Genomic DNA, 23,904 nt, shown 5'->3' on the forward strand with positions numbered 1-23,904 from the left:
CCCCGCAGCAACATTTCTTTCGGCTTTGGGGCCACGGGGCCGAGCGACGCTGAGAGTCTGAGTTAAGGGAAGTTTAAGGGTTAACTTTATCTAGCACTCAATGCTATATATTTCCTACTAAGGCAGTATCTCACATTTTGTCCTTTGAGTTTTGAATCTGTAAAATTGACTGTGGGGGAACGCAGCTAGGCGTACTCTGCTGAAGTGCTGTTAGCCAATCAGAGATTATATATTTGCATTTATGTAGTGGTTGGTGTGGCACAGTGGATAACACCACTCCCTGCTCCCTGCCCTGAGCTACCACATCATTTCCCGGTCTGGGTGACTGAATGTTGTGCTACACCAATAAGAGTCCTTGGACAAGACTCCTAACACTACATTGGTCCACCTCTCTAATAGGAATAACTTTGTAAGTCACTTTGGATAAAAGTGTCAGCTAAATGCCGTGAATGTAAAACGTAAAATATGAATATTCATAATAAAAGAGCCGAAATCCTGTTTTCTTCAGAGACCTCTAATTTAGTGATCTAAAGCAGAGCTAAAGTCAAGTTAAGAAGTTTTATTTTTAATACTGCATATGTACAGGGCATACAGAGAATTAAAATGACAGAGAAAATACAGATTGTTTTAATTTCCTTCCCAAAAATTACAGCAAGAACAGAAAATAAGATTATAAATATAAAAGAACGGGAGACACAAAATGTACAATACAACAGGGACACAGATATAAACATATGTGAGACAAAAGACAGAAGACAATAGTGCAGTAGTGATGAGAGGGCGATTAAAGAGGGAATGAGAGTACAAATATAAACAGAACCCGTATAACATTAGTGCAAATAAGGCTGGTAAAGTGAATGAGTGCATTCCCTTATTAAAAGTTCAGAGGAATTCAAGTGAGTATGATAGAAATAGAAACATCTGAGCATTTTTTTTTCTACAAAAAAACGTGGATTTAATTCAAACTAGAGACACAACTAGACATTTTAAAATGAATTAAAAAACGATGGAATGAGAGCTGCAAAGTATCTGCGCAGAATCAGAGCGGCGGATGTGTGCACGCGCCCACAGCAGTGGGGAAACCGCGCACGCGCGTGAACGCAACACGGTGTTTCGAAACTCACCTAGACCAATCAAATACCGCAACAGAGAGATACTTCCGGTACACACAGCCCTTTACCAGAATACACTCGTACAGCCTTATATACAATATATACATATATACTCACCACACACACACACACACACACGCTGGCACGCGCTGCGGTGATCATCACTTACTAACTGAGATTAATGATGGGTCCGGTCCAGATCCCCCACCGAACACTCTGACACCAGAACCAGCGGAACCAGCGGAACCAGCAGGACCACCCGACCCGGGATCAGAACCAGCACAGAGCCGCCCAGCCGAGCCCTGAACCCGGTAACTACCCGCTCCCATACACGCTACTATATAACTTACTATATATATATATATATATATATATATATATATATATATATATATATATATATATATATATATATATATATATATATACTATACACACCCTCACAGTATTCACTTTCACTATACATACACACTCACGCTCACTTTCTACATATACACTCTTATTATACACTTTTACTCTATACATGCTATCACTATACAATTTAACTGTATACACACATTATATATATATATATATATATATAATGTGTGTATACAGTTATATTGTATAGTGATAGCATGTATAGAGTAAAATGTACAATATATATATATATATATATATATATATATATATATATATATATATATATATATATTGTCGCTCTCCAATGAAAAACAAGTATCTCCACAACGTCATCTTTACAGTAGAGATAAAAAAAAAAACCTTCTAAACGTTCAATGGAAGTCAATGTAAAAAAGAGTTTATTTCAGATAATTTAAAAGTATTTATTTTGGTCTGTTCATCAATAAATTTGGTCACAGTTTAAAGGGTTCAGTTTGTCTGTTCAAATTATGTAATAAAACTAAAAATCGACAAAAATGGAGATACTTGTTTTTCATTGCACAACGATTAAATACTTAATACATACATACATACACACACATGCACAATCATTTTCTACATATACACTTATTTACTACATACTCCCTCACTACACAAACATACTCACACTATATACTACACACTGTCACTACAGACACTTCCTGTCACATACACTTTCAACATATGCAAGCTATCAGTATACAGACTTTTACTATACACACTCTCACTTGCTCTATACACTTTTACTTTCTAACCACACTCTCACTGCACACACACACACACACACACACACACACACACACAACAGCTCTGCAGCCAAAAGAGTATTGAGTATAGAAAAGAACACAAGGTTGATCATCTGAAGCGTACTGTATCATCTGTCAGACATGGTGGAGGTAGTGTTGTGGGGGGTAATTTCTATCCGCTAACATATTTGGTTTGCTGGTGTTTGTTGGTACTATTCTGTTTTTTAGAGTAGTACTACTCTGTTCCTCGAGGTGTTTAGTTTAGTTTAGTTTAGATTAGTTTAAAACTGTGGAGGAACCCCTTTAATGTGCTTTAAGGAAGCATCATCAATAGGTTTCTAGAAGAAACATGTTTCCTGGTGGTTCCTAAAGGATGTTTAGGGGTTCCTCCACAGTTTAAAACTGTAGAACCTCTAAACATTCCTCAATATTCAGATATAATCCTACTAAATGTGGCAAACATTTTAGAGCTAAAATTAAAAAATCTAAGGTCAGTACATCTAGTCTTCAGCCTCAGTGTCAACAAATATATGTGTCCATAAAGGGAAGATCAGAGTGTGTTTTGTATTTACTGCAGTTGAGTAAAAGTAAAAAAAAAGGAGCTCCACTGACTGATTAAAACCCTGACAACAGTCAACAAAATACCACATATCACCGCCACCCCACTCCCACAACAAAAACACCTCGCCCAGAGCCTTGAGGAATCAAAAAGTAAAATATCAAAAATAAAAAAGTTCTTTTTTTTCTGATATTTATAAGGATTTATAATTATGTTCAGTAGACGGACTTAATAATTGATGCTTAACATAGCAGATCTAGAATCCTGCTGTTTAAGAATTTGACAGATACACCTAATGCCCTTTCTCACATCCTGCAGTTTTGGAAATAAAAAATGAAAACAGAAAAAAACACTTTCAGAGCGCACCTGACTCTTAAAACGAATGAGACTGACACGCTGATTGGTTTATTTCACGTTACGCCCAAAAACGCCCATGATTAATTAAGAGAAATAGTACATTCCTTTTTGAGCTGTGCAAAGGCGTATTTTTGCGCCCTCATGATTCCAAAGACACATTGACACTCCCTAAATCAAATTGCGTAATACGCAAATGCCCGGTGCTCTATAGAACGCTAAAATAGGGCCCAAACTGTATTTGCGGCTCCCAGTGTTTTCTTTTACGTGGAAACCGGGTCCAAATGGCTCTTTGGGTGTTAAAGGTTGCCGACTCCTGATCTGAACATTACCAACTCTCAGATAATACTGCTAGAAAGTGCTTTTCACAACAAACAAGCAAAATAATCAGAAGATTCTGATACTAGTAAGTTTAGCTGATCACTACATTTAGTATAAGGGGGACTGTGATGATACATTTTCTGGTGGCCCATACCTGAAAACTTGTGTGTTTGTGAACAGGTTGAAGATGCCCATCGACAGGCAGCGGATGAGGCCATGGCTGGAGGAGCAGATCAAAAGTGGGAAGATCCAGGGCCTGCAGTGGGTTAATAAGGTAATCTATAAAAACGTATATATTCTATTAGCATAATCCTGCATTAAGTGAATCAAATTTGATTCAATTTGTGAAATTCATGTTTTTCGGCTTAAATTGGTCATAAAATGTGATCTGAGCGTCATCCCAGTCAAGAATACAGTCAAATAGATCTCTGGAAAAAATGAAGAGAGCACTTCAGTTTCTGAATCAGTTTCTCTGATTTTGCTATTTATAGGTTTATGTTTGAGTAAAATGAACATTGTTGTTTTATTCTATAAACTACAGACAACATTTCTCCCAAATTACAAATAAAAATATTTTCATTTAGAGCATTTATTTACAGAAATTGAGAAATGACTGAAATAACAAAAAAGATGCAGAGCTTTTAGACCTCAAATAATACAAAGAGAACAAGTTCATATTCATAAAGTTTTAAGAGTTCAGAAATCAATATTTGGTGGAATAATCCTGGTTTTTAATCACAGTTTTTTTATGCATATTGGCATCATGTTCTCCTCCACCAGTCTTACACACTGCTTTTGGATAACTTTATGCTGCTTTACTCCTGGTGCAAAATTCCAAAAAAGCAGTTCAGCTTGGTTTGATGGCTTATGATCATCCATCTTCCTCATCGTTTTTAATCGGTTTCTTATTCTTTTTCCAGAGCTGTATAATGTGCCTAAGATAATAACACAAAAAAAGTTTACAATGATTCATGTCTTTATTATGAATAACCAAAAAAAACATCATAATGCTAATGGAAAAGGAATGTGAATACTTGTGTTAATGACCTTAAATAAGCAAATAAAAAAAAATATTTTAGTCTTATTATATGTGAAGTCTTGCTTGTTTGTTGACTAGAGCTACTTTGTCTGATAATAAAAACCACTGAAAACTTTAGGAGTTTGCTCCTCACAAGAAGAACGCGCGGCATGCTTTGCTAAAAAAGAGCTTTCAGAGGATCTATGATCAAAAAATGTCGATTTACATGAAGCTGAAAGGGTTACACAAGAGATTTTCACCAAGAACTTCACCAGTCTACAGTAATACAAACAATCTACAGATGGAGACAAATTTTGGACTGTGTCAGTTTGTACTCTGCTAAGAAGGAAATACTATCTAACACTATCACTATATTTACATCTGCAGAACTGATATTGAGAAGGATGCTGATATGCATATTAACCTTTTAACACATCACAGAAACTTCTGCTGTGTGCCAAGATCATTCTTAAGAGTGTGAGATGAGCTGCATGTGTTTTGTACTGTGTACTGTAAATATATATATATACAGTGCCCTCCATAATTATTGGCACCCCTGGTTAAGATGTGTTCTTTAGCTTCTCATAAATTGAGTTTTGTTCAAAATAATATAGGACCACGATGGAAAAAAGTAAAGTCCAACCTTTAACTCAAGTAAATTTTAAGGGGGAAATAAAATCCCTGACTAAGAAATAATTATTCTTCATAAAATCACCTGTTCCACAATTATTGGCACCCCTAACAATTCTTAGGAAATAAATTTAATAAAAGTATTTCTGTCACTTCTACAGTAGTTTACGAAGTTGATCAGAGTATGTAGGAACATTTAATTAGTAACTCACAACTTCCTGTTTCCCTGGGGTATAAATATGACGTGACACAGAGGCCATTTATCTTCAACATGGGAAAGACAAAGGAACATACCATTCAAGTGAGGCAGATGTGTGTTGACCTTCACAAGTCAGGCAATGGCTACAAGAAAATCACTACTCGCCTACACCTGTCCATATCTACTGTCAGAGGAATTATTAAGAAGTTTAAAACAACTGGAACAGTGGTAAACAAGCCTGGACGAGGACGCAAGTTTATTTTGCCACCACGCACAGTGAGGAGGATGATAAGAGAAATAAAAAGTTCTCCAAAGCTCACTGTTACAGAATTGCAACAAATGGTAGCTTCTTGGGGTCACAAAGTCTCCAAAACAACCATCAGGCGCTATCTACATGCCAACAAGCTGTTTGGGAGGCATGCACGGAAGAAACCATTTCTCACTCACAATCATAAACGCAAACGTTTGGAGTTTGCTAAGCGGTACTATGACTTCAACTGGGACCGTGTGCTTTGGTCAGATGAAACAAAGATAGAGCTTTTTGGCAACAAATGCTCTAAGTGGGTCTGGCGTAACACAAGAGCTGAGTATGCAGAAAAGCACCTCATGCCCACTGTGAAATACGGCGGGGGATCAGTGATGCTGTGGGCCTGTTTCTCTTCTAAAGGCCCTGGGAACCTTGTTAGGGTGCATGGCATCATGAATGCTCTAAAATACCAGGACATTTTAAAACAAAATCTGGTGGCTTCTGCCCGAAAGCTGAAGATGGGTCGTCACTGGGTCTTTCAGCAAGATAATGACCCTAAACATGTGGCCAAATCTACACAGAAATGGTTCACCGCACACAGAATCAAGCTCCTCCCATGGCCATCTCAGTCCCCAGACCTCAACCCCATTGAAAACCTGTGGGGTGAGCTGAAGAGGAGAGTGCAGAGGAGAGGACCCAGGTCGTTGGATGATTTAGAGAGAATGTGCAAAGAGGAATGGTCAAAGATCCCTCTTTCTGTATTCTCCCATCTTGTGAAACATTACAGGAGAAGATTAGGTGCTGTTTTGTTGGCAAAAGGGGGTTGTACAAAGTATTAACATCAGGGGTGCTAATAATTGTGGCACACATGATTTGATGTTAAATAATTATTTCTTAATGTGGGATTTTTTTCCTACTGAATAAATTCACTTGAGTTAAAGGTTGTATTTTACTCTTTTTTTTTTCCATCGTGGTCCTATATTAATTATGGAGGGCACTGTATATATATATATATATATATATATATACATTGTATTGTAGTCTCTGTATGTAGCAGAGTAATCAAATTATTAAAGTATTTTAATAAGTACTATATAAAAATACCTGAGAGTAAATATGTCTTACTGTTAACGCAAACTTCAATAGTAGTGCTTGAATGTTTGTGAACCTTTCATGAATGTTCTGTCTTATTGCATAAATATGATCTAAAACATCATCGGATTTTCACACAAGTCCTAAAAGTAGATCAAGAGAACCCAGTTTAGCAAACAAAACAAAATTATTTTAATTAGTCATTTATTTATTGAAGAAAATTATCTGATATTACATATTTGTGGGTGGCAAAAGTATGTGAGCAATGGAAAACATCAGGTGGGTCATGCAACAAGACGATGACCCTAAGCACAACCCCAAGTTGTTCTAACAAAGAATGGTTCAAGAGGAATAAAGGTAATGTTTTGGAATGGGACCAAGTCTAAGTTCTGACCTTAATCCACAGGAAATGTTGAGGAAGGAGCTGAAATGAGCCGTTAATGTGATGAAACCCAACCACATCCCAAAGTTGAAGCTGTTCTGTACTGAGGAATAGATTTAAATTACTCCCAAGAGGAAACGTTGATGTTTAGTTCAGTTATTGCTGCAATGAGGGAAATCACATATTTTGGCCGCTCAGAGATGTGTAATATTGGATCATGTTCCTCAATAAATAAATAAGGAAGTATAATATTTTAGTTTCATTTGTTTAACTTGGTTCTCCTTATCTACTTTTTTTTTTGTTGAAAATCTGATGTTTTAAGTCATATTTACACAGAAATATCTAAAGAAAATATCTAAAGTAATCACAAACTTTCAATCACATCTATATTTATTTATTTATTTATTTATTAAACAGGAGGCGAAGATATTCCAGATTCCGTGGATGCACGCTGCGCGACACGGCTGGCATCTGGATAAAGATGCTCCACTCTTTATGAACTGGGCCATTCACACAGGTACCACTGATCATTCTCACTGCTATACTGCTGCTGCACAGTTTTTTACAGTTATACATTTTTACATGTATGGGATTTGTAGATGATGTTCTCATCCAAAGCGATTATAAAAGGTTATTCCTGTTACAGAGGTGGGCCAGTGTAGTGTTGGGAGTCTTGCCCATGGTCTCTTATTGGTGTAAAGCAGTATAGTTACTAGGGTTGCATGATATTGGGGAAAAAAGTACATTGCAAATGTTCTTTTTTTTTTTTCGACGATATACAGTATTGTGCAAAAGTTTTAGGCACCTGTGGGAATTTCATTAAAGAAAAAGCTTCTTATCTGTGCAGTAAGTGTTTATTAGCTCAGTAAAACACATTACAGCATTACAATAAATACAAACAGCAATTTTACCAAAAGCCAAAAAAGTTTTCCTTAAAACAACATCTCCTAATCTCTCCTCCTCATCTGAGTTTAATAGAGTTATTTCTAGTTCTCATCATATTAATCATCACCTGTTGTGGTAAATCAAACCTTACTAATGTAAAATCAGGTGAGCTGCTGACGGAACTGAACATAATATACACATGCTGGCTGAGGAGCATCCAGGAGAAATCTGGAATCTCTAAACTTTATTCTTCAGCTCGGCTCACAGGATACAACCTGCTTACCTGAAAATGAGAATTCCTTGTAACGTTTTACTGTATTTGTTTATTTGCATCTGTTTAAATCATATTTGGTGCTTTTTTCAGGCAAAAACACTCATATTGCTGAGATAAATGAATTAGTGTAATTTGCTTAGGTGCCTAAAACTTTTGCACTGTACTGTATATCAGAATATTGAACAATACAGGGCCCATGACATCAACAGTCTTGCCCCCACACACGCACTGTCTCGCGTCCGGACTGGTCAAGAGCTGAGCCAGCGCCCAACATTTAAAACCAGAGGAAAACAGCAAATGCAATGACTATGCTTAAATCAGGGGTGTCCAAACTACGGCCCGTGGGCCATTTGCGGCCCGTTTCCTTTTTTGGAGCGGCCCGCGAGGTATTTTATAAATAGAATGAAAGTTGGCCTGCTGTTAATCAGGTTTTTATAATGTGAGATTCAAAGTTTTAACGCTAGGTGTCAGAAACGAGCCAAAGAGTCAAAAAGCGGAGAGGGTGCGCATTTCTAGTGCAGAAAAACGGGCCAAAGAGTGTAAAACCGGAGAGAGGGCGCATTTCTAGCGCAGAAAAACGGGCCAAAGAGTCTAAAAGCGGAGAGGGTGCACATTTCTAGCGCAGAAAAATGGGCCAAAGAGTCTAAAAGCGGAGAGGGTGCACATTTCTAGCGCAGAAAAATGGGCCAAAGAGTCTAAAAGCGGAGAGGGTGCGCATTTCTAGCCCAGAAAAATGGGCCAAAGAGTTTAAAAGCGGAGAGGTTGTTAAGAAACATCATGAAATGATGACTGTCAAAGATAGATAAAGATAATAAGTAAAGTAAAATGGTGTGTAAATGAAATAATCAGGAAAATGTATTATTTAAAGTGGTATATTTCATTGTTTTATTACAGAGTCTGTGGCCCGTGACTTCAAATATATTTCTCCTTCTGTCCCCCAACAAAAAAAGTTTGGACACCCTTGGCTTAAATGATATATCGTGCAACCCTAATAGTTACTTTGACTGGGAAATTAACCCCAGTCTCCCACATGATGTGGTAGCTCACTGGCATGCACTGGTGTTATCCACCAAATACCGTAGAATTAAATGTTTAGGATTTAATCCCAGACATTTAGAGTAGGTTTGGTGTAAAATTGCCTCTCTTCCTGCAGGAAAATACCATCCTGGAGTGGACAAGCCCGACCCCAAGACATGGAAGGCCAACTTTCGCTGTGCCTTGAACTCCCTGCCCGATATTGACGAAGTAAAAGATAAGAGCTACAAAAGAGGAAACAATGCCTTTAGAATGTACCGCATCCTCTCTCCTGCCGAAAAAGCTGCTAAAAAAGGTACGGTTAACCTCAACCAATCACCAACCACCACACTGCAGCCAGACATACAGCCGCATGAAAACGCTTCTGCACTTCTGCTCAGAATATCTGTTAGTGTGAACTAACACACACTCTGATAACGGGCTCTATCTTACACCCTGGCACGTGTCACATCGTGATGCTCATTGCTGTCTTACACCCCGCCAACATTTATTTTTTTACACTATTCCTCCTGACTGGTTTAAATAGCAGCAGTGTCTCTGAATATATCTACACTGATGGGCGTGGTGGTCTGGAAATGAGGTGTGTTCAGGTACATTTCTGGTGTATTGCTATCTTGGCAGCAGAAAACACAGGTGCACCGCGTGTGCACCCCCACTTATTACACACACATGAACACACAGCAGCACAAACCCAACTTTTACATCAAAAATAAACAGAATAGTAAATAAAATAACATTGCTGTTCCCGTAAATGAGCTGCTGGAGCTCCTTCACAGCGTCAACCAGCAGCTCAGTTTCCTCTGCTGAGAAGAGTTTGTTGAACACGTCCAGGTAGCTGCACCGTTACAATAGCAATCCCCTGGGTTCTCAAAGTCAGAGCGAACCTGACTCTAAAAAGGGAATGATGAGCCAGAGACACTCTGATTGGCTTATTTTTTCAAGTTACGCCCAAAATTAACCACACCCATGATTAATTAAGAGAATTAGTACATGCTGTTTGCGTGTTTCGAGCTGTGCAAGGTGTACTTTTCCTGACATTACGATAGCAAAGACACACGCCCTAAATCAAGCTTTACGGTGCAGTATAGATCACTAAAACAGGGCCCAAAGACAAAAAGATAATGATAAAGCAGTATTTAAAATGAGAGTACTTCTTTATTTTTATCTTTTATGGTTTAAAAAAAGCAACACCTTCTTTAAATAATCTAAAAAAAAAAAAAAAAAAACTTTTTTCAAGGAAACACAAAAAAATATGAGAGTATTTATGGCTATTAAAAATAAGTAATAGTATAAGAGCATTGTTTATCATACAGTTGAGCAGCAGAACCAACCAGAAATCTTAATCTTAATCTAAACTTTTTAACATGGTAATATTTTAACAGCCACATAAGATTAGAGCATTTCTAGTTAGCTTTATGGATTAGCTATTTTACTGACTGAAATCCAGACACAAAAAATATAAGACTAAACAACTACAACAGCATTATGTTTAGCCTTTATTAATAAGAAGTGAACTTAAAATTATAGTAAAAATCTCTTTACTTACCGATTACTGGAGATCAGTTCAGTGAAGGAGTCTAGTCTTGATCTCATTTTATTTTGGTGAACAGCATCACGAGGAGGTGAACTTTTGCTTTTAGTATCTGATGGGATTTTTACCCACGTTGCTGCAAAAACTGCTATAGTTAAACATTTACAGTAACTGTAGATCAGTCCTGCATACCGACTGAGAGGAATTTTAACTGATTTCTCTATACAGAATAGTGTCAAACATAAAAAGGATGGTAGTAAATTTAGAATGTGATGGAATGAATATAATACATTTTAAAAAGATCAAAGAAAAAACTCATTTAAAAGAGTTACAGGCTGTCTGAAGGTGATTTTATTGCAAATTTAACCAAAACACCAATTTTTGTCACAGGTTAGCTTTTCAGCACTGTCTGACTTAACAAGACACTAATTGGGATTAATCACCATAAACTGTATAATAGTACTGCTTTACTACTGTTAACATGCGGTGCAGCTATCTGGGATTCTGAACTCGGGGTTGGTGAGGTTCTATGAGGACTATCAGAGATGGAAATTCCCTATATTTCTATTATAACTGGTTTATTTTCTAGTTTTCAGCTGTTTTTAAACATGTTTCTGTTGTTTTTCTGGTTTTTTTTTTTTTGCTGTTCTCACGCCTCTAAACTCTTCTGCCTCACTGGTTTTTTTTTTAACTGTGCTGCTTATTCTGCAGTGAAGAAAAAGTTGGAAGGGGAGCAGATCGTACGGGTAGGAAAGCCACACTCTACGTCACTATACGTCTGTGTTTTATTATAATTATGTGTGTTTTAAAATGTTCAGCACTTTTTAATTTCTCTCTTAATTATTCTTTTTTAGAAACGGAGGATTAAAAACGCTGATTTGGAGTTCGGTCCAGCACTGCCGGACAGCACCGTCTTACTCAACAGTGAGGAACAGCTGAATTTTTTATTTATATAATTTATTCTAATCATTAATTAAGAAAAATAAAACTTTAGTTTCACTAAGAATACTCTGAATGTTCGGCACCTGAAACAATTAAGACAAAAATTACACTTTTGTGAGGTGCAAAGTGGTCCAGCAGTCTTAAGCGCTGCCACTATGATCAGGACATCACTGTTTTGAATCCTGGTCATACAGCTTGTCATCAGCTGCTGGAGCCTCGAGAGAGCACAATTGGTCTTGCTCTCTCTGAGTGGGAACAGTAGATGCCGCTCTTTCCCCTCTTCACTCATAGGGTGATGTGGATCAGCAAAAGGCTGCGTCTGTGAGCTGATGTATCAGAACCGAGTCGCTGCGCTTTCCTCCAAGCGTTAGCGCTGTGATGCTACTCTGCAAAAGAGATTCAAAAAGAGGCGGAGTCTGACTTCACATGTATCGGAGCAGGGTGTGCTAGTCTTCACCATCCTGGTGTTTGTTGTGGGATTACTAGTGATAGGGGGATATACAGCTGAGTAACATCTTAATAATGGGCGGGACAATTGGCCTAGCTAAATTGGAAGAAAAAGAGGAAAAAATGAACAATAAAAAATACATTTATAAAAAAAGAAACTTTTGCAAAGACTGAATAATTTCTCCCAATGTTCATTATATATTTTTACTTTATTTAATTTTTTTTAAAGCAAGAAAAATTCATTTAGTATATTCAATAAATGCAGTGCTAAAAGTGCCAGACTGAAAAAAAATAACTGGTCGGTTTCTGACTGAAAAAAATATTTTTTATATATGTTTATAGTTATAGTTACAGATTTTTATAAAAGTGTAAACTCAAGAGTCGTATTACGGCTGCTGTTGGCGAGCTGCATGAACTGGATTTTTTTATGTTATAATTGTGTGACTGGACTTTAGGTGTAAAGAAACATGATAACGAGTATAAACTTTTGTCCAATAGTCCATCTTCATTCACCCCCAGTGTTCTGAAATACAGAGCTTTTAGCCGGTGCTCCCAACAGGCTTACAGTGTTAGTGATTGGGGCATATGCAGAGAAAGAGTTGCCCATGCAAAGAAGTGGCTATTTTTACACCATTAAAAAACAAGCTCTGCACTTCATTGGTAGAGTATACTGTGTATATAATGGTGTTTTGTTTTGGCGCAGCAGAAAAGAATCGGTCCCGTATGTCTCGGCTGATGGGCAGTGATCCGCTGGACATTTGTGCAGTTGTTGAGATCACCACGGAGAACGAGGAGTCAGCAGTGAGCTCCACCCAGCACTGCTTCCCCCTACAGATCTCCCCCGGCTCCTCAATGAAAGGTACAGACTCTATATACACATTTCATTTATTTTTAAGGTGTTTTAAATTCTGTCGTTTTGATCACCTGGTTTTTGATGTGCTTTTCTGATGCAGCGGACAGCGGGGATGAAGACGCACAAAGTGAGGAAGAGGTGTGTATGATACCTGCTTCGTACTGAACTACTGTAGCTCCTTCTTTATATTAAATAAAATATAAATATAAGGTTTGCACCTAAATTTAGTCTAGCTTTGCATAATAACAGCATGCAAACTCACAAATGCACAGCTATTTAAAAGTGAATCATTTTGTCCAACAGCCCACCTTTCATTTTCCCCCAGCATTTCTAAATACAGCGCTTTTATCCGATGCTTCCAACAGGCTTACGATGCTATTTATAGGGGCATAGTTTTACACATGCAAAGAAATCACTATTTTACACCATTAACAATGAGCTCAAAGTAGCTCCACACTTCATTTGGTAGAATTCTGAGGGAGCTGACATTTGTAACAAGGTAATAGAAACTTTAAAAGTGCACAAATTGCTTATTAAACACTGTTTATATACACACAGTACCTTTTAAGTAGTTGTCCAGGTGCCGCCATCTTGAAATTAAGTCTCGATACATCGGCTGATGTGTATTGTAGGTTGAAATTGGCTCCAATCAAGTCTTCCTTCTTCAAGCTCCCTGGCACTCTGTATAAATCTTCTATTTTACCACCTCCAAAGCATCCCCAGACTGTCACACCACCTCCACCATGCTTCACAGATGGCATTAAAGGAGAACTCTGGTGTAAAATTGACTTGGTGTAGTAAAACATGATGATAGAGTACTAACCTTTGTTGAATAGCCCATCTCCGCTCTCCCGCAGCTTTCTGAGATCCAGTCTTTTTATTCTGTTTTTCCAAACAGGCTTTAGAATGGGTTTTAACAGGGCATATTTTGCTGCTGCAGATAAATAGTTTTTTACACCGTTATCCAGGCTCAAAGTAGCTTTAAAACACACTGGTAGAATCCGGAGAGCCCTGACATTTAAAACGAGGCATTAAGAACTTTAAAACTGCACAAGCAGCTTATTAAAAACACTGTTTACAACCCGCAGTGTTAGCTACATCTCTGGACACCGCCATCTTAAAGGAGAACTCCGGTGTAAAATTGACTTTTGCATATTTACTACAACAAAAGTTTTACACCAGAGTTCTCCATTCATTGTTCCTGTGCCTCACGCATTTTCTTCTGTTTGATCCAAAGACCTGAAACTTTACTTTTTGCCCCAGCAAAGTCTTTTCTTTTATTGGCCAGTGTGAGGTCTGGCTTTTTGTTGGTGTTTGACGAGTTTCAATCAGTATCTGTTTGAAATATTGGCCAAATCGGCCGATGCCCATGATTCTTAAAAAAAAAAAAAAAAAAGCAAAAGCATTTATCAGCCAATACTGATATACTTCTGCTATCATCATGCGTCCCTAATGGTATGGCATGTAATGGTATAATAACCAAAAGTTGGTTTGTTGTCATAGAGCAGGGGTCGGCAATAGCGTGAAACATCTGGCCTGTGAGGTTGTTTGAACTATAATGAACGATAATGAATTTATTTTCTTATAAGGGTGTTTTTCCCAGTTGTGTCCCAATTCATTAGCCAGGGCAGCGGTAGTATATTGGACCGCAACCCTGATAACACGGCTTCGATGCAGCGTGAGAAGCATTGTGTTTATTTACTTTTTATTTTTTTCTTTCTTCTTCTTTACCTGCTTTGAGATCAACTGTTCTGTAGATGGGTTCAACAACCCTCTGGGCTGGAGAGCTACTAGTCTGTAGCACTTCATCCCATTACGCTTCTTAATTTTCCAAAACAGATGTTTTTTGTGGTCTGCCATGTAATGGCTTGGAAAATATCTGCTATAGAGTGTTAAGTAATCATTTACCTTCTTAACTGTAATTATTCTGCTCTCTGCAGTTCATGGAGCCAGAAGATTTGTCCAACAAATCCTCTCGGAGTTCGAACTCGTCTGTTTTGAGGATTCCCTCCAGCCAGCAGCACAGAACTCACTCTTTTATCACGTCCGGAAAGACGAACTTCTGGGTGACGAGCTGCAGGGAGGAGACGCCCCTCATCGCTTACGACGAGCCGCCGTGGCGTCCGTTCCTCCACTCTTTCCCCTTTCAGCCGGTCCCGTCTCCAGACTTACCCAGCAGCAGCAGCAGCAGCAGCAGCACGGCGTCCCGGTCCAGCGTGATCATGCAGGCCATGGACCTGTCCTCCACCGCGGGGAAGACCCAGTAATACAGAGCTGCTGACCTCCTGCTGAGCATTACCGAGCTGGAGGAGCAGAAATATATACGTGTCATATCTACAGCTGAGCTCTTCGGATGCTCAGTCCAGCATTATGTGGAACGCCGTTCCAGTTGAATGTAAGAAATGGTGTTGAAGGCCATGCAGAGTTGATACTTGATTATAATTTATACAGAACATAAGCAAGCTGATAATAACGTTAGAGGCATTTCATCATTTACTTTTTTAATATGTCAGAGATCACTTAACTGTATGCTGTAGCTCGTGATTTACTTTCACGCACTAAACCTCTGAGGATGTAGTCGGTGTCATGCTCAAATAAGCCCCAAAATTCCCCAAATGTCCTGCAGCACAGAAATTAAATTGGGCACCTATAGTGTGTTTGATTGATAGGTATATCATGCACAATGTGCACATTGCAATAGCAATGCTTAAACGATAATATTGTGCAGCCTTCAATCCTTCACTCAAGCCCTATGAGTGCCCTATGAAAAATTGACCTTGCATGTTTAGGTTTGAGCAAAAAAAAAAAAAAAAAAAAATCTATAATTTTTAATCTGCACATCCGTAACAAAACTCAATATATGCATATTTCTTGTCACACCTTTCTGAACAGTTAAGCTGAAACCAAGGTGAGAACATATAATAGTGATACCATATAATACTAAAAATACCTATTCGGCAACAGTTCCGACCCTGCAATGTGTTTGGCTGAGAGGCGTTCTATGAGTGCCGTTATCAGCCGGTAATGCACTGTAATCGGAGCTCTCAATGTATTACTCCACCACATACAGGTAACCTAGCAACAATGCAGCGCTTACAAGCCAAACAGCGCAGCTACAGAACTATTTTAACTGGTGGAGTTTTCATAACCAAACAGATCCTATTTACTCCTCCTCTTTAACTCTTTAAAATCTTTCAATAAACAGTGATAATAGAACTGTGGTATAATCACAATAATACTCTCGAGGTTCATGCTATAACGTATAATATTGGCACTGCTGTGTTGTGGTCATAGATCAGTACAGCAGTGCCAATATTACAGGGTATAGCACAAACCTCGAGTGCATTACTGCTTAAATATTCTAATGTTATAATAATGGATTCTCTCATTATATCACTAAAAAAACAGTTGTAAAATGTATGTTTCAAACTATTTTTAATGCTTTATCCAGAATTTCCCCCATAAAGAAATCAGCTCAGACCTAAACTTCCTTATATGGGCATGACACTGACTACAGCCTGGTGCGCCTCAGAGCTCCGTTATATTTAAACCATTTCTTTACGAACAAACATAAAAACAGTGTAGCACAAAAAGTAAGGAAATTTGGGTTTTTGGTAGATTGTTTTTGTTATAATAGTTGTTCTTTGTAAATAATCTTATAAGTTTGGAAACTCTTGTTAATTTCTGTTTTAAATGGAGAACATTTGTGAGGAACATGCATTTGTGGGATGAACAGCAGAGCTGAGTATATGGGGTTGCCAGATCCTCAAATCTTCTACTGCCAATCCCAAATAGTTTCTTCTGCCATTGACTCATTTGGTGTTTGATTATCTTTTCGTGACGCCCACTCCATCCCTCGTTATATGGAACTTGACCTTCAGATTAGAGATTTTGATACCAGGGCTCACTCCAAATAAAGATTTTTTTGGTTTTGCGGAACACTAACTTGAAGTTGCCCTATCGCACGGGCTCTATGCGATAAAAAAACAAAAAAACGTGACAAGATGCTGATTCCTGAAGCAGGTTCACTGGTGTAAATTTAAAAAAGTAATCATCAGCACCCATACTGTTGTGTAACGCGCCTGACAACCAAGGGGAGTCAGATTTCAGCACAACACTTCTTTTTCTCTTTCTATTGTTTAATGGGTGATGATAGCCTGATTTTATGTGCTGTAATTGGTCTGAATAAACTCAGAACCATCCAAAAATGACAAACCAGACCATAGTTTAGCTGATCCAGACCGAGACCACCTCTTTTGCTAATAACAAAATTTGGTCCTTTGATCCAGGCTGTTGTTACGGCACCTTTTAACACATGCAATTTTGGTTTTAAAATCCAAATCGAGTCTCTTTTCTGATCAGAAAAATGTGGCATGATGCCGATTCTTGAAGTCGAACCTACTAAACACTGTAGCAGGTGATTGGCATAATGTTCACAGGTGTAAAATAAAAAAAAAGTAATCACCAGCACCGTAAAATGTACCCATATTGCTGTGTGACGCGCCTGACAACCAAGGGGAGTCAGATTTCAGCACAACACCTCTTCTTTTTCTTCTTCTGTTGTTTAACAGGTGATGATAGCCTGATTTTATGTGCTGTAATTGGTCTGATTAAAATCAGAACCGTCCAAAATTGACAAACCAGACCATAGTTCTGCTGATCCAGACCAAGACCACCTCTTTTAGTTATCAAGATATATCAAGATTTGGTCCTTTGATCAGAAAAATGTGGCAGGGTGCCGATTCCTGGATTAGAACCTACTAAACACTGTAGCAGGTGATTGGCATCATGTTCACAGGTGATTTTCAGCACCTGGAGGAACCAGAACCTCAAAACTAGAGTCAATAGAAACAGCAGAATAAGCAAATTTAGATTTGAGGATTCGGCTAAATTATTATGGCCGCAACTAGGGGTGTAAGATATGGCCCTAAAATAATATCACGATATTTCATGAAATTTTCACGATGGCAATACTCTTGGCGATATGACAAAACACTGAATTAAAAAAAATATTTAGAGAATAAACTACTGCAACAAAATGAAATTTTTGATAAATTATATTATTACATATATGATATGATATGACACACCCCTAATACAGATAAAAAAAAAAGAATTTTATCAGATTTGTAACATAATAATCAATAACTCAGAATGACATGATACTAATAATAAATAATGAACTCCAAATATCTCCATATATCCAGAATTAAAGTAAATTAAATGATACTGGACAGATATAATCTGTCTCTAGTAGATATATAATGGGAAATGAGAACAGTGTGAATTTTGCTGAAAACAGTAAAAAAAAAAAAAAAAAAAGTAGTATGTATTATATATGATAATTAGATGTTGGTGATATGGCACCATATTTCAGGATATAATATTGTTCACTATACTCAGAAATGTTGATATGTGTTGATATAATGCTGCTCATCCTACAAATGCATTTTCCTCACAAATGTGTTTCCATTTAAAAGAGGAATTAACAGGTTTTGCTATCCGATTTATTACCAAGAAAAATTGTTACAATACATAAATAATCTATCAAAAACACAGATTTTCTACTTTTTGTGCTTGTTTATAAACATATATGAAGACACAGTGTTTCACTTTTTACTTTTTCACTTTGTATGGCCTAAAAAAAGCAAATACCTCATTATTGCAGAAGATTTCTAAAACGTGTAAAAAAAATTAATTACCTCATAGACTGACTGATGCTGGTCAGTGCACTTCACTGTAGCATTAATCACCACAACGGTACAGCCCACCAACCCCCGACTCACCAATCCCACCAACCCCCACCCCCCCCAATCCCCATAACCGCTGGGCTGCCTGAGACTGGACTGATGTTTGTTCTTCAGACAAAACCCACACACACTGGTGTTTACCGCAGTCATGTGTTGTATAGTGTGTGTGTGTTTGTCTTTGTGTGTGTGTGTGTGTGTGTGTGTGTGTGTGTGTGTGTGTGTGTGTGTGTTCAGATAATACTATTACCCACAGAGCCGCCTGTGACATCCCAGCACCCAGCATAACCGTCACTCCTAACGATAATGTTAATGATAAGCTCAGTGCTGGATAGTGTCCTGCGAGATAACACAGCCTGAACCTTCTGAGCTCAGCTTTGCTTTATATAAACAGGAAGTTGTTTAATTTTTTTTACTAATCACTACTGATTTACTGATCACTAATAGATCAGTGTCTTGATGAAGTTTATGGGAGGTCTATTGTTTATTCTCTAATATTTTGTTCTTATTTTTTTCTTACAGTTCTGGAAAAAAATGAGAGCACTTATAAATGATGAGTTTCTTTGATTTTACTGAATTGAAAACCTCTGGAATATAATCAAGAGGAAGATGGATGATCACAAACCATCAAACCACCAAACTGAACTGCTTGAATTTTGCACCAGGCGTAAAGCAGCATAAAGTTATCCAAAAGCAGTGTGTAAGACTGGTGGAGGAGAACATGATGCCAAGATGCATGAAAACTAATCAAATTTGAATAATTTATAAATGAACTGTTGTTTTCTTTGCATTATTTGAGGTCTGAAAGTTCTGCATCTTTTTTTGTTATTTCAGTCATTTCTCATTTTCTGTAAATAAATGCTCTAAATGAGAATATTTTTATTTGGAATTTGGGAGAAATGTTGTCTGTAGTTTATAGAATAAAACAACAATGTTCATTTTACTCAAACATAAACCTATAAATAGCAAAATCAGAGAAACTGATCCAGAAACTGAAGTGATCTCTTATTTTTCCAGAGCTGTATGTGCAACGTTTTTGATTTCTTACAGGGAGAGAATTAAAGTGTCATTATCATGAAAAAGATTTGATTTATTATGTGATTTATTTACAGCAGTTCTTAACAGTCTAAATTAGGGATAGGACAAAATATAGTACCAGCCAAATGTTCTATTTTTTTTCACTATTTAAACCATGTTTGTATTGTAGATTAATACTAACGTCATTCAAACTATGAAGGAAAACATACGGAATTTAAGTAAATAAAAAGATTTGTTAAACAAACCAGAATATGTTTTATATCTAACATCTTCAAAGTAGCTCATAGCTTATGAGGTAGAGTCACGTGGAATCCAGTTAGCTTTCAGTTAACAGCTGTGCTGAACTCATCAAGAGTTAATTACTTGAATTTCTTGTCTCTTAATGTAAAGTTTGAGAGCATCAGTTAAAGTAAAGTAGTGAAGAGGTAGAGTTACAGGTATACAGTGAATAGTGAGTATTTGAGTAATGTTCGAATCCAGGTTATGAGAAGCAAGAACTGCTCAACTAAGTAAAGAAATAAAGAACTATAAAAGTATCCTCAAGTGCAGTCACTGCAAAGACCATCAAAAACATTACAAATGATGGAACTGGCACTCATTAGGACCGCCCCAGGAAAAGAAGAGCAAGAGTTTCCTCTGTTGTACAGGATACATTATTCACAGAGTATTTTGGTTTGTTTAACACTTTTAGTTTTTAAGTTACTACATGATTCCTTATGTGTTCCTTCATAGTCTGGTTCACTATTTACTATTCATTTACAAACAGCAGTTTAGCTCCGCCCATTCACGCTAATGTTATAAAGAGTGTTTCAGCTTGGTGTGCCAAAAGTTATGGAGCAGGAACTACAATTATCACGCCCCATACAAGTTAAAGAACACTGCACTGACCTGTGGGATCTTCGGCCAGAGTTGCTTCTCTGTTCAGACGGACAGTTTTAGCCAGATGTCGCTGGTCACCATCATTACCTCCCACTGCACTGCACTGCCCACTGTGGGTGGTAATATTATTAGCTTTCTATGGTGTAGTACAGGTACACAAGTTACACTGTTACACCGTTTCATCATCCATCTGCACCAGGATTAGTTTCTCAGGGGGATGTTTGTAAAAAAAAAATATTTCACACTTCTACTCAGTGATGAAACTCCTGCATCCGGACTGCAATTGAAAAAACAGGAGGACCAGTGAGTTTTTTCTAGGCTTTCTCAGTCACATGACATCACAGCGTTCAGTAGCTCCTCCATTTCCACTCGCTGTTGTGTTTTTTACATGGATCTCCGTGGAAACACGCACCCAAATTGTCATTACGGTGCACGGCCGTGGACAAATAGCTAAGGAGATGAAACTCAGAGATCTGCGTCTGGACAGGACTAAAATTACTAGAGGAGGACGATTACAGTTCAGAGGAAAACAGAAGATAATTCAGCCAGTAATTTTCTCAGAGGACGTCTGAGAAAAACATGTACATGATCGTTCTGGACGGGAATAAAATCAAAGGATAAAAACCCCATAAAAGAGAAAATTACCCCAGAACCCCCTGAGAAACTAATCCCATCCAGATAGGGCTTTGGACCTCACTATAACTCGTTTATAATACTAATGGCCTTGCCATGAGCATGTTAGCCAGTGTCCAACCTCAAACACACTAGATATCGCCTCTCAACTAATAAAGGTGTGGACCGGTGTTCCCAAGCCATCCCCTTAGGCATTTTGACATTTCATGGTTAATTTACATACTGCTGTCCCATGACTTTTGGCATGACCCTGCTAAGGCACAGTAACATAATTAATTAACATTTTTTTATTTATTTTTTTATTTATAATGTTTAATTCAAAGCATAATGAAAGTCAGATGAAATGATTGGATGAGTAAACCTAATAGGAAAAAAAAACTACATGGGGGGAATAATAATATATTAATAAGTGCTAAATAACTGGTGTTAACGCCAAATTAACTCTAAATTAAAGGTTACATTTTTTTATGGTCCTTGCTTTAAGTCTATGATGCAGTTTTCAGGGCAGGGAGTGTGAACTGACTGCACTAGGGCTGAATATGTGAATTTTTGGCAAGAAAGTTTGGAAAAAGAAAAGATAAAATGATGATATTAAATATTTTACAGCTGGGAGATTCATCAAAAAATACAATAAAAACAAAGTGAGAGCTCAGAAGATTCAGACTGGGTTGTAACAGGATGTTGACTAGCTTTTACAGTGATAAATTGTATTTTAAAGCTTTTTAGAGACTTACTGTAACTATATTAAAGTTATATGTTATTTTACAGAGGGTATATATTAGATGGTTCATTAAATGTGTTGTTAGTATGAGAATTTTCAGTGGGAATTTTGCAGTTTGGGATTTTTTAATGCAGTTTTAACTTATGACAAGGCCTGGAATTAGCTGGTTGAGTTTAATCATATGACTGAAAGCTGTAATAGTGGTCTGTGTCATGTGACTGCTTCTGAATCTGAAATGAACGAATGAAATCCACAAATGAGCTTCAGTGAATCTGAATTATTTTACATTTACAGTTCTGTGCAAAACTCTACAAAAGAGTCACCAAGTAAACTTCAAATTATGTATCTCAGCAGTGAGAGTGTCTACCCTTAATTAACTCTGTATAACATTAGAATACTAAACCCAAACAAATATTAATAAAGTCAGTGATCACTGAGTGTGTTTACCTCTAATTAACTCTATATAAGACTAAAAAGCATTATTTGGGTTTATCTTAATCTGATCAGTTAGAGTATCTATCTGTAATTAACTCTATATAACTTTAGAATACTGAACCCAAATAAATATTAATAAAGTCAGTGATCAGTGGAAGTGTCTAACTATAATCAACTCTACATAACACTAGAATAAACCCAAATAAACAAAGTCAGTGATCAGTGAGTGTCTACCTGTAATTACCTCTATGTAACATTACAATACTAAACCAAAATAAACATTAATAAAGTCAGTGATCAGTGAGAGTGTCTACCTGTAATTAACTATATATAACATTGGAATAAACTCAAATAAACATAGTCAGTGGTCAGTGTAATGAATCTGTAATTAACTGTAATATAACAATAAAAGAGTTATTTGGGTTTATTCTAATCTGGTCAGTTAGAGTATCTATCTGTAATTAACTCTATATAACATTAGAATGCTGAACCCAAATAAACATAAAGTCAGTGGAAATTCAGTAAGAGTATCTACCTGTAATTAACTGTATATAACATTAGAATACTAAACCCATATAAACATTAATAAAGTCAGTGATCAATGAGAGTATCTACCTGTAATTTACTCTATATAACATTAGAATACTAAACCCAAATAAACATTAATAAAGTCAGTGATCAGTGAGACTATCTACCTGTAATTTACTCTATATAACATTAGAATACTAAACCCAAATAAGCATTAATAAAGTCAGAGGAAATTCAGTGAGAGTATCTACCTGTAACTAACTCTATATAACAATAAAAAGGTTATTTGGGTTCATTCTAATCTGCTCAATAAGAGTACCTAACTGTAATTAAGTTTATATAACATATCATATAAGTTTATTTAGTATGTTCTGTGGTCAATGAGTGAGTTTACTGACCAGCAGCACATTTTGATTGTGTTTATTTATGTTTATTCTAATGTTATATAATACCAGACTAGATACACTAGGGGTAGCATTTTCTAGATAATGGTATCTAGAATTGTCTGTTAATTTGTATTGATTCTATAATATTAATGTTATGTGTTAAATCTCACTGCAGAGATGAATAGAGTTATGTAAATGTAAAGGTGGCGTAAGGATTTTGCACAGTGCTGTACAGGATGTTTAAAGGGCTCGTTTTGTACAGCAGTGCTTGTGTTTGGGATTGAATGAATGTTGATGAATGAATTAATTAATGAATTAATGAATGAATTTCATGCAATAAAATAATTCACAATAAAATGAATTTGAGTTTATCTATGTGAGTTTATGGTAAGGTTATGGCTGTGCTGGAGTTAATTATAAGGGAGTTAATAAGGGGTTAATAAGTCACTAATAGACCAAGATGTGCACCATATTCTAAAGTGAGGTTCTG

At 37.0% G+C, this 23,904-nt stretch overlaps 1 protein-coding gene across 2 annotated transcripts; it reads left to right on the forward strand.

The window, feature by feature from the left end:
* Positions 1-1,137: 1,137 nt before the first annotated feature.
* irf2a (interferon regulatory factor 2a) lies at positions 1,138-22,793 on the forward strand. 2 transcript variants are annotated; one of them, XM_022665870.2, is made up of 9 exons: positions 1,138-1,423; positions 3,693-3,786; positions 7,498-7,597; positions 9,393-9,569; positions 11,517-11,551; positions 11,660-11,729; positions 12,898-13,053; positions 13,148-13,185; positions 14,988-22,793. In XM_022665870.2, exons 2-9 carry the CDS (start codon positions 3,700-3,702, stop codon positions 15,312-15,314), a joined length of 990 nt encoding a protein of 329 aa, XP_022521591.2. In that variant the 5' UTR covers positions 1,138-1,423; positions 3,693-3,699; the 3' UTR covers positions 15,315-22,793. The 2 variants fall into 2 exon arrangements, with proteins under 2 accessions (XP_022521591.2, XP_022521592.2); XM_022665871.2 differs by having other exon boundaries at positions 1,140-1,423; positions 12,901-13,053.
* The last annotated feature ends 1,111 nt before the right edge of the window (positions 22,794-23,904 follow it).

The sequence above is a fragment of the Astyanax mexicanus genome, chromosome 7 (assembly GCF_023375975.1).
Source record: "Astyanax mexicanus isolate ESR-SI-001 chromosome 7, AstMex3_surface, whole genome shotgun sequence".
Lineage (NCBI taxonomy): Eukaryota > Metazoa > Chordata > Actinopteri > Characiformes > Acestrorhamphidae > Astyanax > Astyanax mexicanus.

Excerpts from the sequence above, each read along its gene's own strand:
- irf2a (XM_022665870.2), top strand. The coding sequence starts at position 3,700 with ATGCCCATCGACAGGCAGCGGATGAGGCCATGGCTGGAGGAGCAGATC. Across the intron at positions 7,598-9,392 it reads GAACTGGGCCATTCACACAG|GAAAATACCATCCTGGAGTG; the intron begins GTACCACTGATC and ends CTCTTCCTGCAG. Across the intron at positions 13,186-14,987 it reads ACGCACAAAGTGAGGAAGAG|TTCATGGAGCCAGAAGATTT; the intron begins GTGTGTATGATA and ends TGCTCTCTGCAG.